Genomic DNA, 18,188 nt, shown 5'->3' on the forward strand with positions numbered 1-18,188 from the left:
GTGAAAACAACACATTGTTAGTGGCAGAACTTTCCTTCAAATTGTTTGACCCATGTTTGAGACAAACAGGTATTAGAAGAAGAAAAAAACATGAGGATGCGGGCAATCTAAATTATACCACATTTCCCTCTTCAGATAATCAGCTTTCACTTTCTTAGCATGTCTGAGGCTATAAATCTAGCACTTATTCATCCATAAATTCTTAAGGGGAAACACAATTGACAAGTTCATCACTCCTGTGGTGAAAGGACAAACCAGCAGAGGACAGGGAGGAGGAGGAGCCCATGGATGTACCTGTGGGTTTCTGCATCCAATCAATCCCTCTGTTACTGGGGCGGAAAGAGGGTGTGCTCTGTTTTTTCCAAAACAAGATAGTGAAACCAGTGCTGTGCCAAGCACTGATGTAGTCTGGTTTTTTGAAAAGACTCTTTACCTTGGCTGTTCCAGGAAATTACATTTTCAAGACAATATAGTTACAGTGATAGCCCAAAAAGTGGGCAGAAATCCAGATTTTTAAAATCCCTTTCCTGGCAAGTCATCCTCTAGCAATAAGAGCGCTTAAACTGTCAGCAGGCGTCCTCAGAGTTAGCTCGTGAGAGATGAAATCAAGACATCGGCCCTTCTCAAAATCATTTCAGAGGCAGCTCCCAGGGGCTACTCTACATGTTTCCTTGTACCATTTATCATTATTTTGGTTCATAAAATGAAATCATCTATAGCAGGACTGTAGAAAAGTGAAGACAGTCCATTTTATAGGTAACTGATATTGACAGAGTTTTCTCTGCAATGGAATGCAACAGTTATTCCTTACATCTACACCAAAACTATAGAAGCTGTAACAAGTATGACCAACAGGTTTTGGAAACCACCCATTAAAGGTAATGTTATAGCAGCACAAACTTGCTGAGGCGAGGCTTCAGGAAAGACTTGGCTGCACTGGTCCACATGGAAAGGCAATTTCCACTCTCCAGGGCTCCCATTCCGGCTTTGAACGGGAGGTTTGTGTTAATTGACATAAATGCTGCATGACCAAACTATTCAGAAGAGACAGAACTAAATTGTACAGATCAGCACAAGTGATTTAAGCTCAAGAAGAGTGAGGATGTCCAAAAACACAAACTCAAGAGCACAAAAATCAGAAATTTGTTCCATTTTTGCAGCCACATTGGTTGTTCAGGAGAGGAAGGCAGTCTCTCCATTCCTGAGAGCATGCTGCATCCTCCTAAGGACAAGACAGGAAGGAAGGAGACTCCTACAGTTCTCCTGCACCAGCCTCCCCAGGGGCTTCCTCCCCATCTCTGGAGCTCAGTGAATGACTCGGAGCATTGTCACAGAAACGCGGTGCTGCCTCGCGCCCACAGGCAGACACAGCCCATCCCAACAACGCGCTCCTGGAAAACTGAACTGAGCAGCAGCCTCTCTGTGTGTGGCAAAACTTCCCCTTGTTCCATGTCAGCCTCCCTCGTTGCACACCAAGTAGCAGCCAGCCTGTCATTAAAATGTCCTTTACTTTCTTTAAACTGCAGAGACCACAAAATCACCATCTGCAGATGTGGGTTGGGACAAGCCTCCACCTTGACCCAATATATGCTGTGCTTCCAGAGGCAGGGCCTAAGCTAGTCCAAATCTTCCTAAGGACCATTTCTTGGTAGCCTGCTGCTTCTTCTCCTGTCATATTTAATGGACTGAGAGAAAACCCTACCTCCCTCTCCCCAGCCCTGCTGCTACAGCTTCAGGCAGAACCTCCCTCCTCCCCACGGGGAGGGGGACAAGCTAACCTCACCCCCTTTCTGCCCTCCACCTTCCTAGTGATCCTTCTGGTGCCACTGGCTTAAGGGCACAGGCTGCCCAAGTAAGGAATGGTAGCTCCCAGGCAGCACCTCTGTGACACACACCATAGGAGAACAGAGATGAACAGGAAAAGGAAGCAACCAGAAAATCCAGCAGTCAAGACAGACTTTAGGACCTAGAAAAGTTTTTTTTCAAAATCCAAGAGAAAAAGCACTGATCCTCATTTAACTTTTCCTTCCTTGATTCATCTCCAGACATGTTTCTAGGGATGTTGAGCCCTTACCACCCCAGCCCAGCCCAGCCCATGCTTACCTGAGGGGTATTCGTATGGCAATGATTCTGTCGATGGCTATAGCAAGGAGGCTGAAGATCGAGCTCTGAGTCAGGACCAGGACAAAGCAGGCAATGAAAAGGCAGCCATAGAAGAAGGCACAGAAGCCAGTGCTGATGGTGATGGCAAAGGGGATTGCCAGCACACCCACGGCAATGTCAGCAGCAGCCAGGGACACCACAAAATAGTTGGTGACGTTCTGCAAGTTGCTATTCAAATAGACGGCCCAGCAGACCAGGATGTTCCCCAGGATTGCCAGCACTGCGATGATCAGTTCCAGGATGATGTAGGCTATGTCTGAGAGGAAGTCGTCCTTCCCATGTACTAGCATGGTGAGAACAACCAGGCCCAAAGATCAGCGTTCATATCTGCAGAGCACTGAACAGCCAAGACACCTCAAAGCTGCCTGGGGTCCATGGAGCACTCGGCTGCCAGCCCAGGAAGGCTGCTCACACACACATTTTTCTCCCCATAGCTGTTCAAGGATTTTACAGTAGCTGGTGTCAAGAAAAAAAAGCCCAGGGTTTGCCAACTCCAGCAAAGTGGATTAACCAGGTGCAGAATAATTCAAACTCCAGCAGACAAACAGACAGGAGAATCTCTCTCAGAGACAGACACTGCTCCCCAGACCTCAGAGTCCAGCAGGCAGCACAACACAGCAACTGTACTGTACAGCAGTGTCACATCGGCTGTGATGCTTTGTTTCCTGTTGACAGTCACCCTTCTAGTCATGGCTTCCTGTCATCTCCATACCTACTAGCAACATCCTCCGGTTCTCTTTTTCACCTTTTCCCACTAAGACTTGGGCAATATTCTCTTCAGCTGAAGCAAACATTGAACTTCTTCACTTGCAGTTTCCTCTAAAAAGAAAAAAAAACACCAACCACATACACTAAGTAATCAGCTCTACGGAGGAGATAGAGAAAGCAAAATCTCATTAAAGCGGCACATTAAATTGATAACGGATATTAAACAGACCTAGAAGAATACATTATCGGCAAAATTCTCACATTTTGTCTATCCTGAAAGCTGCAGGGCCAAACCCAAGTTCATGAAGGCAGCATTTCACAGTGGTGATGAGAAACAAGGGACGTTTTGTTTTCGAGGCTACCATCTGAGCTGGCACTTCAGCAGCTGCTCCATAGCCCGCCCTGAAACACGAGAGCCCCACTAATTATGTCCTGGCAAGTGCTGAGGCTGCACAGAGGAAAGGTTGAGGAGCCTTTCACACACACCTGTCTCCCTCTGATTGCAAACACTGGATTTGAGCCATCATGTGCTGCCCACCCTCACGTGCTTTGCCACAGAACTGCTGCACCAATACCCTGCTCTGCAAGGACACGAACACTCATTCACAGGGGGGCTATACTGCTGGTGTGTGTGGTCACCCCTCTGTGGCCATACCTGTCTGGCCTTCACACACACAGGCCCTGGAACAAGATCCATGGCTGAGAGAAGTGTTCAAGGTATGCCAGACAGGGACATCTTTGAGGACATTCCTGCTGACCATGCACACTCTTTGCAAGGGTCTCTGCAGGCTTCCCTCCTGCAACTCCATTCTTTTTGCTCATGTAAATCTGTATCCTATAAGCAACCTATTTGTTCATTATACCTGCACTGTCCATAGTGTTTGTTGCATCCAGGATAGCATCATTCTTCACCTACAGCCAGACAAAAACACGTCCACCAAAACACACCTCTCCCAGAAATACACACGTAGGCACGATGCCAGTGTCATGTCTCAGGGCTACATTTGAGTTCCTGCAGTGTCGTGCACACAGCTCTGGGAGTAAAGCTGGTGCTGCTTGTGAGGAAACAGTCCTGCAGCTGCATTTCATACGAGCAGATACACGTCACCTGCACGCCCTTGCAGGTCACCTCATACCTCTGCTTCAGATATGGGTGCATTTCACCACAGCCTCAGCTAAAAATACAGAGGAGAGAACAGTTCCCTGAGCTTTGTGCCACAGTCAAGAGATAACTGCTTGCTATCCTCGCCTGTCACTTCCAGAGTGGGTTTCAAACCTTATTTAGTAAGCTTTAGCAATAATATTTTCTCATAAATTTAAGAAACAGCTTGATACATCAGAGGGCTGGAAGACAGAGGAACACAGCACTAACTGATAAATCACCAAGCTCAGTTTTGGATGCAACATGAACCTCCAAAACACAAGATTTTTGGGCCCCATCCATGGGTGATCTGGCGTGGTCTGATCCATCAGGGTTTGATGCCTTCACAGTTCACTGTTTTCAAGTCAGAAACCTAATTTCTCAGGATAAAATAAAAGGGTAAAGACAGTGATAATAAAAGAAAATATGATTAACTTGTGATTCACATCTGATCTCAGGAATATAATCTAATTTTAGACCTTTCATTGATTTAGAGCTCTATTGCTAATGCTGCATTTGAAAGGAAAGTGAATGATTCTTGGTGGTTTGGATGTGCTTCAAAACTCTTGCTTTTCTCCACCTTCAGCTATCTTGTTTCTGTGTTTTGTTTGGTTTTGGTGGAAGAAATCAACAGAAGAGATTAGTGTGTGATCTAGCTGTTAAGAGGAAGATAAAGATCATTCATTTAATCTTTTTTAAAGAAGAAAAACCCCAAGAAGTCTCTATATTGTCTATGCTCCTACAGCAAAACCTCCAATTTTTCAGTGACTTCCTAAAGATGGCTTCTACTTTCTTGGATTTCAGGGATGTCAGTGATATGCCCCTACATCACTCTGCAAGCATCTGCTTGTCCATTACAAATCCCAACAGGTTTGTTTCAAAGCAGCGATATTGAAACCTAACCCTCCAACCCAACTTCCAAGGAAGGGGATTGGAATTAACATAAAGTAGAAATAAAGAAGATCTGGAGGGAGAGAGAACAGAAGGGGCAGGATGAGAAATAAACAATGCTTTGTGCATGTGGGTGAGCAAGAAGGGAGGAAAAAAAAGACAGGAAAAAGCTGGTAGGAGGAAAAAATAACCAAACGAAGGAAGCAGTGAGCAAAACAGGCCCCGAAGAGGAAGAAGGGGTGCAGGACACAGCTATGCCTGAGACTCTGAGGCAGGTGTGAGCCCTGAGTCCCTCAGCAGGACAGGGCTGGGCACAAAGTGGGAGCACACACCTCCCACAGGCTCACACCTCCCACAGGCTCACACCTCCCCATGCAGGACGAGAGCACGGCCAAACTCCAGTGCCAGGACAAGTTTAGAAAAACGTAACAATTTACTGTGACATACTTAGGCCAAAACTACTGCTCTGGAAAATAAACCCAATATAATCCCCTGCCACAAGCTGCTCTGAGATGGAGTCAGAAGAACTGAAGAAACCCCTGTTTGAAAGGAGCCAGCCTGAAAACAGGGCACCTTAATCCTGATGCTCAGAGCATTTACCTGAAGTCCTGCTATGTTGCTCTTGCCCATCATGTTCACAGCTCATACACCTCAGTGAAGAGAATCAAAGCAAAATTACTGGATATTCTTCCCCATTTGAGAGCTTCCTTGAGTAGGATCACTAATCCATACTAATCCTAGATGCATTTTGTTTAACCTCTTTCAATGGCTCATCTCAAACTCCAACAGGACATGGAGGAAAGTTACAAACTTCACTGTGGAGGTCCTACACATACTAATTGCTCAGCACAAAGCTAAAATTTCCTACACCTCTGCATGATCCTGAAAAAGCACAATATTGGAATCTGAAGTTTAATGACTACATCACACACTGTGTTCTGACACAACAGAGCTTTTAACCTTCTACTTTAACTGTTTCATGGCCTGATGTTAAATTTGAATGTTTTATCTCTGAATTTGTTTAGTCCCTTGCTTCCCATCTCCCTACACAAACAGTGGCCTGATCCTTCATCCCAAGCCCCAGTCATTTATTCTGAAGCAATCGGAATGTTATGTCCAGAGAAGGACAGCATGTCCTTCCACTCTCTGCTCTCAGATGGGCCGGAAAGAGTTCTGCAGAGCCAGCACATCTCAGGGGAGAAATGGCTGGAGCTGAGCAGGTGTCCCAGCCACGACGAAACAACATTTTGTGTCTGCTTCAGCACCGCTGAGCAGCCACTGTCATTAGAAAAACAAATTATTGGCCACACAACCCCAGCCTCACCTGCTGTTGACAGAATGTGCCACAACCCGAGAGGATTCATGTTCAACCTGAGCTCACCCACCTCTCCTCATTCCTCTCTCACAGTGTCAGTGTTGTAGCGCTCACCTGACACAACAAATCTCCATTTTAGGAGTATGTGCAGCTTGCTTTAAAACAAGAACAGGCTCAGTCTTTCTGCTTATACAGCTAGAAACTCACTGCACAGGGACAAAATGAAATAGAGACCACCTAGAGAAGATGACATAGATCCAGAGGCAAGATGAAATTTATTGTAGAATCATCTACTTCATGCAAGACCCAAAGGCTCAGCAACCAGGTCTAATAAGAAAAAATTAATTAACAATTTGCTTTACTCACTGGGGAAGTGTATATTTAACATCTCAGGCCCATGAGGGATCAGCATGGCAAGCTTCTTGAAACTTAAGAAAAATAACCTGTATCACCCAACAGGGTGGACAGCTACAATTAGTATTTCTTTATAAGCCCTTGTTTTATGTTGTTAATTCCTTCTTGATACCCCGGGCTATGTTCCGGCCTTTCCCCCATTATTAAATAAACCTTTTTTGTCATTCACAAACCTGTAAAGCTGGTGTTCTGTTCATTTGTAGTGACTTGGAACACTCTGTTCTCTCTCATATTTCAGTCCCAATGAAAACTCCTCCTTGAAAATTCAATAAAGCATCTGCACAGCACGTTCCCATGAAGCAATTCACCAGCAGAGCCTAAGCAAGCTTTAGTTTGGCATCTCCAGTTGACTTTGAATGAAGGTGTTGCCCCTTCTCTCTCCTGAGTGCCAAAAGGAACAAGCTGAGTCCTTGGCCACTGCTTGGTTCAAATCACCCACCTCAGACAAGCCCATCTCCTGCTCTTGGCCCCTTCGGGCTGAGTCCATCCTGCTCTGGGAGGTTTTGGCTGCCCAGGCTCTGCCAGCTGGTACAGAGCAGACGCACCCTCTGTGCCTGCCAGGCTCACAGTGCCTGTGACACTTCAGTTTGACAGCTCCTCTCACGTATTAGCAAAATCTCCAGATGATCAGCAGCCCTTAGGGCACCCAAGACAGTCTGTGGGCACGTAGGTGACAGACTGCAGCTTCCCCAGGCTCCAGAGAGGTTGGTTTCTGTGTCTGCTCTACGATGGGGCAGGAGAGGCACCTCATGGGGCTATGGGGGGGGTGTTCATCAAGGCTCATTCCACAGATCACAATCTTGCATCTCCTTTTGACAACATGGCCCTTCCCAGGTACAAGCCACATGCAGATTACCTAATTCCCTTAGGGGAAATCCTTGAATTCACGAATGGCCGTAAGCAGAAAAAATTGGTGCTGCTAAATAATTTGTTTCCTACTTTCCAAAGCCTGGAGGGGGAGATGCTTGTCAGTTTTTATCCTCTCTTTGAAATACCTTCAGCTCAAAGAGAATCTCCCTATCTTTTAAATCAAAAACGCCAAGAAATCTTGTCTCTCCCTGCCACTTCAGAGAATCAAGTCACGATAACCGAGCCAATGTGCTCACAGGCAGTACACAATTTTGCAAAACAACTGGGGCTGTAAAACATAATGAAAACAGGTGTCCTTTGGGGAGAATGATAGGGAAGGGAGCAGGAGCACTTCTCTGCGTTGCTCACGGGTTTCCTTTCTGAAGTTCAGTATTTTATGAATACTTCACATAGAGCAGCTTCCCCGGGTCCCTGACTGCTCACACACAGCTGTAGGGAGCATCTTCAGCCCTGCCTCCCATGGAAGGATGAAGAGCTGTGGCAGGGTGGGGCAGGAAAGAGGAGGAAGGAGGCATCACCCACCTAACCAAGACATACATTTTCTGATTCCTCTATTTGCTTTATTATTGGCTGCTGTCTAAATGATCTTTTAGGTCATCTGCTTACAGTAATAGGAGGAAATTAAATATTAATAATAGACTATTTCCCTCTAGACTGCTCTTTGTTAACAAAGGATACAAGTGAAACAAAGCAGGCAAAATTATCAGCACACCGTGGTCTTGGCTTTCAGGTACCTGCAGCACTTGCACTTTCCCTCAGCCCTCCCTGGAGGCCCTTGCACGCCTGCCTGTGTGGACACCACTGCAACTACAGAACACAAGGAGGTGTGGAAATTTTTGTTCTATCAAGGGGCTCCACATGCCAGTCTGACCCTTCCAGGCACCATTTCCGATTTTATCCAAAACATCATCTGAACCACTGATGCTCTGACTGCAAAAATGCAAGGCCAAGGATTTTTGGAAGCACAGACTTTGTCTCCTCTTGGGAAGTGAAGTCTGCTGTAATATAAAGCCTACAGTAGGGTAACAAGCGTTCTGGATAGGCTTTGCAAATTCTCCTGAAATAATAAGTAAAATGAGAGCTTCAGCTTTTCTAAATTTGGTGTAATCCCCTCTTTACAGGAAAGCAACAGCCCTCCAAGACTTAAAACCTTCCCTCCACGTACTTTTGAAAAGCAGAAGAAATGGCTCTTCAGAGACCTGCACTGTTCCTGAACTTTGTCTGTCAGTTTAAAAATGGGAAATAGGGGCAACAATTCTTTTTAACATTTCCATCCCTGCTGCAGTTCAGGCCAAGAAAGGAGGCTGTACTCCAGCAACAAGCATGGTGAACCTGGGTATAAAGTCTTGCTTGATTTACCAGAGACACCCAGACTGCTGAATCAGTGACAGCAACCAAAACCATGACAAAACCACACCCTGTGAGCCTGTCCTGTGTCTCTCTTCTCCTGTTTATGCCCATTAAAAAAAAATTAAAACCAAAACTGCCTCAAAAGTGAAATCCCACTGGACAACAAGCAAAGGTCATAACACAGATGGGCTGGCTGACAGGAATGGCTAATCCCAAACCAATATTGCAGCTTTGCCTCCTGCCCTCCAAGTGCTAGAAGTGGATTAATTTTTATTGTGGTAGCGGAAGATTAGAACAGAACACATTTGACCATATTTTTTCCTAAGTGGATGCTATAAATGTTTAAAAGCAAGGAAAAAACCTCACAGTAATTATTCCAATTCTAACGGTCACAAAAAGCCAAGGAGGGCAAAACTAAGTAAGGCTGAATGACCAGCAGTTAAATAAGCCAGATCAAACAAACAGAAGGGAAAAAGGCTCCCCTGTGCTCACCAAAGTCTCACTGGGCAGCAGGCATCGTGATATATTGCCAAAAGACACCGAAACATGTTGGATTTTTGAGCAAACTATTTGTACTCAGGACGGCTGATGTTCATTTATCTATGGTGGCATTTCTAAAAAAAAAAAAAAAAATAGAGCATTTGGATAGGCTTTCATAAGGCAGACAAGTAAAAAAGCATAATTAAAACCATGTACCATGGCCAGAAACAAGTTAATACTGCCAACATCATCCACAATGTCTCTGAGGAGCCAGTTTTCCTTTCCAGTGTGAGGGAAGAACTCAAAGGCAAACTCTGCCTCCTCACAGCCCTACTAAAGCCAGCTGTGTTCACAAATGAGGAGCATTTCCTTCAAGGACAAAATAAGAGAAATGAGGAAACAGAATATAAGGAAGAGGTGACCCACTGAGGAATATAGGCAAGGGAAGAATTTACTCTGAAGATATAATTGTACTGCTAATGTGTCCATTCTGGTCTATTTTAAAATAATGGAGTAGACTTCTCTCCAGCTGTGACTTTGCCTCTCATTTCTGTATGAAGTTTCCAGACAGGCAGCTGAGAATTGGGTACACCTGATAGTTTTCTTGCATTTTTATCCAGTTATTCCCAAACCCTATTTGCCTTCTCTAAGTACATGTTTTCTCTCCACCATGCCCTGTAATCCCTGCTCCTGCTCCCTCGAGCACTGTCCTGCAGGTTGCCAGGAGTGTTTGTGTAAACCCTGATGGTGAAACAAAAACTCACCCCAGTGCAGGGAGGGCTGTTGTAGCAGGTCAACCAACATCCTTCTACAGCAGAAGGAACATAACTCTTTCCATTTCTCTCCACATAACTTTAAATGATTCCCCAGCTGTCCTTCCCTATCCTGATGAAAGCATTGTACAACATTGTTCATCCCAAAAGCAGGTAAAAGCCACAATAGCAAATTTTCTGTCCCGAGTTTTTCAGCAACTTTCCCTCATCCATTTTGTAAGGTACTCTGACTGCTAATGCTTATCTGCTCAGTGTCAGCCTCACCATCTTGTCAGTGTTTCTGTCGCACCCTCAAAGCTATTTAAGACATTTTTAGGACTCTGCCACCCTCTGTGGATAAGGAGTTGATGCTCCGATGATGCCCCAAGGCCACATGCCCTCACTTTGTCATTCCTTCTCCTCTTTGATGTGACTTGCACCACACTGCTGTCACCCTTGTCAGGTGACTTGCATTTCCACTATCACAGCCAGCCACACTGACACTAGAGGTACTCAAAGGGACTGTTTTTTTCCCCAAGTCCTTGATTATAATCCGATTTATTAAGAACTTTCCAATGTCACTGTTATTGATCCCAGAGTGTCAGTGTTGAGCTGGTGCTCTGAGGACTCTTAAGTCCTTTTGTCATTTCCTAAGCCCCTGTGCTGTGGTCAGAGCACATCCGCTCCAGTGACAGCCTCGTACCTCTCCCCGCTTCCTGCTCTGATGGCTCCAGCTGGAGCTGCTGCTGGGCTGGGGTGGAGAGCACAGAGCTGCTAGGGAAATTACACTCCTCACCAGTGACTGCTGTCCTTCTACATCAAACCGTCACACTGGAGAACCAGCAGCCATTCATAAATCACTTCAGAAACCATTTTACTGCATTTGCTGGCTGTTCATGAGCTGCTGTTCTTGTCCAGAGGGAGCAGAAAGGAGAGGAGAGCAGCAGTCAGGACCTCACTACAGCAGAGATACCTCCACCACTCTTGGGAAGTGGCCCTTCTGTCCAATGAAAACTTTAGACACTTTACAGCCTCTGCACAACAAGACATCATAGAAAAGCTCCATCTGTAAAGAAACCTGTGATCTTTTCTCAAATGCATGACAACCATGATCCTCACACCTTGCCAAACAAGGATGAACCAAAAAAGACCCCAAAGGCAAATTCCTTAGGGACTGTGACATTTGACTCCAAACACAAAAGATGCTAGTCAAGCAGAGATGGATCTCAGGGAGGTGCTCAGAACAGATACCCCCAAGCCTTTAGGATGGTTTCTCCCACGTGGACTGTGTCCATCTCTTGCCTGCTGTACATACAGCTGGGCTGTACAGTGGCTATGTGGAGGAAAAGGAAGATTTCCCTTTAGGAATGGGGTAGGAAAGTTAACAAGAACCCTAAATGAATCATAATAGTCAAGCAAAATTTGGATCAACATTTCATAAGACACAGGATGACATAAAAGAAAGTATTAATTGTTTTTTAGGTGTTTGACAAAGTTAGGTGCCTCAGATTTAAAAGGTTCAGCTAAAGAGGTCTGAGTTTTGGGATTATCAGAAACAGTCCCAGACTATCCCTGACCAGGCAACCATTAGCACAGGTAATTTTTTTTACCAAAATCTGGGCTGCAGAACATTTTACAAACTTTTTAAAAGTCAGTGTGCTTCCCCACATGTGCTCCAGGAGCTGTAATGGTGCTGGTGCCAGCCCAGGTCAGTCTGATGTGATTTTCCACTGTCCCATTGAACCTGGGCACTGATCTGTGGATTGGACGTATGTGGAAACTGTAATTATTCAAATCAATTTCAATCACGTGTCTCTCTTCTGAAGATTTTATTAAAAAGCCGCATACCTCTTAGCTGTCTTTTATCCAGGGGAATGTTTCCTATGGAAAATCCCAGTCTGTGCCCAAGTATATGGATCTCATACTGAAACCAAAGTTGTTATTATCACAGATTATGACATTTAACCACCTACTTTTCTTAAGTCCTTGAGCTCAACAGCTGATTCATACCAGGATCTCACAGTCCTGTTCTATTGAGAAAAACTCAATAACCAAAATGATAGGGCTGTTCAAAGAAGGGGGATTTGCATAAGAGGCCAGCATTACAGAACAGGCAGAGAGAGCAGAAACATTTACGCTGCCCTAGTTAGAAAAAATAAGAGGGTGGGGGGAAAAGGAGAGACAAGAAGCAAGAGGAGAACACAATAGTGCAAACCCAAACCAAAACATCCCCAACAAAGCAAAGCTAGGAGAAAAACGGAGGAAACTGAGGTCTGAATACTAAATGAGGAAACTTCTAACAGGAAAAACTGCAAACCTCACCATTCCCGAAGGGATGCCTTAAAAGATTGCACTTTGCTCCGTTCAGCTGCGTTCCTGCCCCGGATGGGTGAGGGGCTGCCCTGCCCGGGGGGATGCTCAGACGTGACCCGGCGGCTCGGGCTGCGCTTTGAGAGGCTCCTCCAGCCAAGCCCCCCGGGGCGCTGCTGAAGAAGGGCCACGGCTGTCGCTGGGAGCCACAAACACTGGGCACAGGGAATGCCGTATCGCAGCCTGCCGCAGATAAAACAGCCCCAATCTGCAAGGACTAGAATGCCGGAGTGCCTTCCCCCTGGAACTGGGAGCAATCACGAATGCTAATCAACACACAGACAGGAGCCCAGCATGTCACCCGTCACGTCTCCAAAGCTCCAGGAAAGCCCCCCTTTCCTCTCCTTGTATCAGAGAGGGACAGGAAGATTCCCTCATCCCCTGCATGCCTTTCCCTCCCCCTGTCCCTGGCTCAAACCACCCCTGCGAGAAGTTCCCTCCCTGCTAACTTCTCCATTGTCTCAGATGCATTGTTTGCAAATGTTCCCTAAAAATGCTTTGTAAAGTATTCTTTATTCCTGTTTCAGGTCTTTTCACATCCCTGTGTAACACCTGGACTTTATCTTGTTACCTGTCAGATAGTGATAAACCTACTGCATGCAACCCCTGACTTACCATCTAAGATAAATACAATTTGTCTTGTAGCTGTCATTTCTTTTCAAACCCTGCCTTCCACAGCTGCATTTGTAGTGGTAATAAAATTACTTTATTTGGGCTTGAAATGTATTACTTTAAAAGAAATAAAAATTTTAAAATCCCCATCAGCAAGAGCCCCAGGACCCAGGTTGAGGAGTGAAAGAGATCACACCTTTACCTGCTCACATTTACCAAATAACTGCATTTGGTGAAGTGCTCTGACACACTCTCTGCTGATAGTCTGTGGGTTGCCCACCGTGGTCAGGATGAAGAACGAGTTAGAGCAAAGGTTTAAGCTGGGCATCAGGGTGTTTCCTGCACACCAGGAAAGTGATGAGTCTCCACTGCAGGTCTTCAGGAGCAGGATAGAGAAAGATGTCAGAAATGGCAAATCCATAGCAGATCCTTCCTTTGGGCAGAGACCTGGATTAGATGACCTCCAGGTGCCTCCTAAGGATATTTTCCATAATTGAGAATTGTATGTGCCATCTGTCCATTCTGATCTGCAGAGATTTACTGCAGAAAAAAAAGTGCAATACAACCAATAATTATTCCTGATACAGATGCCACCTTTGTGAAAGGAGAGGCACCTTCTGACTCTACAGAAAGAACTGAAGCCTTCAGAGATTAAATCACCTTCTGTGCATCTGCCCAGACCCTCCCACCCTTCCAAGACAGAATGCTTCCAGTTCTCTACCCCTAACTGTCCAACCCTCAATATTCAACTACAAAAGCATCTCATTAAGTAGGCAGCTTCCTCTTAAAATCTTCCATTCTTAAAATGAGCAGAGAGGCAAGGAACTGGTGCTATTTTGTTCAAGCAGCTTCACCAAGGCTGTTCAGGTGCACTGATGCAAAACCTGAAGATGGTCCATGAAGCAACCAAACCTTCTGGTCCTAAATACCAGATATCAGAATAAAAGGGAATAGCCCTCCATTGATTTGTGACAATCTTCTCTGATTCCTTGACACACAGCTCAAGATCTCTCCTGATTTTTACTTTAGAGTCCAACAACAATAAAATGTTTAATAGTCCATCTCCATTTTCAGATGGAAATCACACAATAAAGAACAACCTTGGGAGTTAATTACAATCCAGATCAGATGAGAAAATGAACAAGCAGAGCTGGAATCTGTCCAAGCTGAAGACAAGGACAAACTTTGCAGGACACCAAGAGAGATGTTGGTACCAGCCTTTGGATGGAGAACACCTCACTCCCAGCTGTGCAGAACTCAGAGACCTTCCCCAAACTGTGCCTTGTCCCATCTCACATAGACTGAAATGTCAAACCAAAGTGAAGAGCTGAAGCATTGAGAAAATGGTGGGAAGTCTGTGAAACTTTAAACATCCTGTACAGACAAGAAATTATACAGCCATCAGTCTGCCAGGCAGAAAGGAAGTGGTAAAGGGGGAGGCTTTCCCTCAACACAAGATGGAAAAGCAGCTAGGCTCAAAACCAAAGGGGGACCAGACCCTTCCGAAAGACAGGACTGAAAGGAAGCGTGAAGATTCAAAGCAGTCCCCCCAAACCTTCTGTGGGGCTGAGCTTTTCCCAGGGGTTCTTAAGAGAAAACCACACGGCTCTATGTGAAATCCATTATTGAAGATTAAACAAAAAAGATGAAAAACTTTCAAAAGATGAGTATATCCAAACGCACTAGCACCAGCAGTCCTTATGAAAACATCCTATTAAAATACCAGCAAAAACAGAAATGCAAACATGAGTAGACCTTGGCAGATGCTTTCCAGCTCAGACCTTTAGTGCCTTTTGCACCCACTGATAGAAGGGCAGAGGCTAAAAACATCATTATTGGGCCAACACCCCTTGACCTAGTACAGGGAGATGTGGATTCTATTTTTTATGTATAGAAATACATATGGCTTCAAACCATATGGAAAAATACATATGGAAAGACACAGATTATATACACATGAAAATTACAAACATGGCCACCATTAAAAAGGAGACCTGCTTGCCTTTTTTTTTCACACCCTGCAACAGGTCGTTTTTATTTTATGTACACACATACATGTTTGCAGTTTGTACCCACATGTTTTCTCTACAAATTCAGAGGTTCACAGCTTTCCTGGTTAATTCAGAATTTAATCAATTTGCCACATTAGACAGGATTTCATTTCCATAGGTTTTTGTGATACATGATTACATTTATATTGACTTTTTTATTGAGGTTCAAAATAAGGTATTTCCTCCACAGACCTAATTAAATTGAAATATTTCTCATATCCCTGCTGGTCACTTTATCTAATCTTTTTCTACTTCACTTGGGCAACATGCTCCGGGGGTGTCTCTAACAGCAGGGGCTGACCATGCTTTCTCTCTCTCTGTTAGTTTCCCCCATGCAGAAGAACAAATTTATCAATTACTCCAGTTCTTGAGTTACACGTGTCTGAGACTTACAAGCCTGATAAGAAACCTGAAAACAAATACATCCAAAGACCGAGTTATCTAATAGTTGGCCATCTGCTTAGGAAAATAATTTTAAGTAGTTACAGCAATTCTATTAACTATTTACCAAGTGAGTCATGTTATTCTCTTTAAGTTAACCCTTCCTGTCTCTCTCTGGGCTCAGTGCCCCAAGAAGTTCTGAAGAAGGTGCTCAACCACCTTTCCTCCTTTCCAGCCATAGCAAAGCCTGCAGTCCCCCTGCACTCGGGACCCCCCAGACCCACACTGACCAGGGCATAAAAGAGCAACAAAGCAACCGTGACTCTTAGACCACACAAACGACCATGCAGAAAATCTGCTCCCAGGAGCATCCCTGGCAACAGCATCACACGGCAGCACTGACACAGCGGAATGGGAAAGCACCTGCTGCCTCGGGCACTCCGTGAGGGCAGGTCACCCCAGAGGGCTCCGGAGCCCTATCCACCAGGGCAAAAAGCCTGCATCCACATCCTGCCCACAGCTCTGGGGACACCCAGTACCTTGCAACCTGTTTCCCTGTCCTTCATCCGCCCTCTTGCCCAGCACAGGGGTACAGGCCCCTCTGGGAGTGGAGACTCCGTAGACATGCTAGCAGGGTACCAAGGCTGAGCGCTCCCGGGCACAGGGAAAGGCACTCCGCTGAGAAACTTTCAGCGGCGCGGCAGCGATAAGGCAGAGTTGGGGCTTTTGGGGGCAAGGAATAGGATAAGACTGCACAGGTTTGAAGCCATCTATTCTGTCTCTACTCTTTCCCCCTTAACACGACTGTGAAAGTGCATGGAAATCTCCTTTGAAAGCACTACAGAGTAGTTTACAGGATGAGGGGTGCTCCTATGGAATCACTATTTTATGATTAAACACAATTATCTGCTGAAGGGCCGGAGGAGGGCTTGGTGCAGGGAGGCAAAGTCCAGCACCTGATGTTTGAGGGAAGATCCGTGGAGCAAACATCTTGGAGCGCGGGGGTGTGTCGAGGGCCTGACAGTTGGGAATCAGCACGGAGTGAAAAGCACCGGCTCCACGGGGAAAATACCATCCGAGCCGGAGCAGGAGAAAGCGGGAGCAGGGCAAAATCGCCCCGTCTTGGGGCTGGGGGCTCGGCTGCACCGAGAGGGCAGCGGGCAGCCACTTTTCAAATTTGCGGGACAGGCAGGAGGGGGACCGCGGACGCCGTGAGGGGAACCGAGCCGCGCACCGCGGCTGCCGGGGCCGGGGACCGCCGCGCTCGGGATGCTCCAGCAGGACGAGCCCCGCAGCCCGCCCCGGCCGGGAGGTCCCGCTCCGCCCCGGGAGCTGCACCCCGGGCCCTCGCCGCCCCTCCCCGCGGGCCCGCCGGCCTCACCCACCTGGCCTCAGGACGCCGCTCCGCTCCGGCCGCGCCCGGAGCCGTGTGGCGGTGTCGGCGCTGCCCCGCTCCGCTCCCGCCTCCGCGCAGGACGCGGCTGCCGCGGCTCCCCCTGCAGGGCGGCGCGGGGCGGGCGCGGCGGCGGCCACGGGAACGGCACCGGCACGCGCGGCCACGGGAACGGCTCCCGCGCCCGGCCCCGCTCCCGGCAGGATGGGCGCCCGGCAGCCCCGCAGCTTTACCTGGCGGCCGGCGGCGACCCGGCACCGCGGGGCTCGGTGCCAACACGAACAGCCCGGAGCAGCATCCTCGCAGCGGGGCTGGAGGAGAGGCCACTTACTTGAGAGTCCTCGCTTGTCGTGAGGGACCTGCAAGTGACAGAAGCGGGTTTGACTGGGCTTGATCTGCATACAGTGAAAGGAGGAAAGAAAGGAGAGGAGAGGAGAGGAGAGGAGAGGAGAGGAGAGGAGAGGAGAGGAGAGGAAAGGAGAGGGAAAAGGGATGGGAAAAGGAGAGGGGAGAGGACAGAGGGGAGGAGAGGAGAGGAGGGCTTTCTCACTGCATTATTTTAAGCATCTACTTCTTCCCAGGCTGGAAAACCCACCCAGCGAGTCGAAGCCTGCAGCTGTACCACACAGGGCTGCGGTGACACCGTGCAGTGCTGCGGGGGACACCGGGTCAGACTGCACACACACAGAAACTTCACTCTCTTCCTAATTGCCATTACTACCTGTGGAAAGGAACCCTTGTGCATTACCACTCTGGAAGGTTTAAGAGTTCTCTGCAGAGATGTTGACTATTTGACAGCAGTTTCACATTCCCATCGGCTAGGTGGCTGTGGATCCCACCAGCACACAGCACATTTCCTGCCTGCGGTGCCCCTGGGGCTGCGCTTGTCCCCAGCCAGCTCCCGCTCGTCCGAAGGACTTGGGGACAGCCATGACTCATCTCACAGCAATTCTGAAGCAGGGAGAGAACCTCTCAAGAATTTGGTCCCACTGGTCTTTGTGGGCATCTCCTAAGTTTTTTAACTTCTATTTTTCAAGTTTACCTCTTAAGTAAGTAAGTAATCTACGTGTTCCTATTGGGTGGAGATTACAAACAGGAAAAACCACCAGTGTGACTCCACACTTCCCAGCAACTCCATGGCAGGTCCCAGCCTCTGACAGACTGATCCATCTCAGTGACTAGCCAGCCCAGGCCCCTCAGTGCAGGGACAGCCACAGGTCGGGTGCTTGTGTTCTGCAGTGAGGTTTTATTCTAGGATTCCCCACTCCAGAGAGACTTTGCTCCTGCCACCTTGTCC

At 47.0% G+C, this 18,188-nt stretch overlaps 1 protein-coding gene across 2 annotated transcripts in view; it reads right to left on the minus strand.

Annotated features, from left to right (window-relative positions):
• ADORA2A (adenosine A2a receptor) overlaps nt 1–16,965 on the minus strand; it is a 28,107-nt gene extending 11,142 nt beyond the window's left edge. The window contains exons 1-2 of one of the 2 annotated variants that reach the window (XM_069030849.1): nt 16,884–16,965; nt 2,104–2,982 (exon numbers count right to left, since the gene is read on the minus strand). In XM_069030849.1, coding sequence (XP_068886950.1) covers nt 2,104–2,453 — 350 coding nt within the window. In that variant the 5' untranslated portion in view covers nt 2,454–2,982; nt 16,884–16,965. Of the gene's footprint in view, nt 1–2,103; nt 2,983–3,132; nt 3,443–16,883 lie in introns of those variants that run through there. The other variant, XM_069030850.1, reaches the window with a different exon arrangement.
• Between the last annotated feature and the right edge of the window lie 1,223 nt (nt 16,966–18,188).

This window comes from Aphelocoma coerulescens, chromosome 15 (assembly GCF_041296385.1).
Source record: "Aphelocoma coerulescens isolate FSJ_1873_10779 chromosome 15, UR_Acoe_1.0, whole genome shotgun sequence".
Lineage (NCBI taxonomy): Eukaryota > Metazoa > Chordata > Aves > Passeriformes > Corvidae > Aphelocoma > Aphelocoma coerulescens.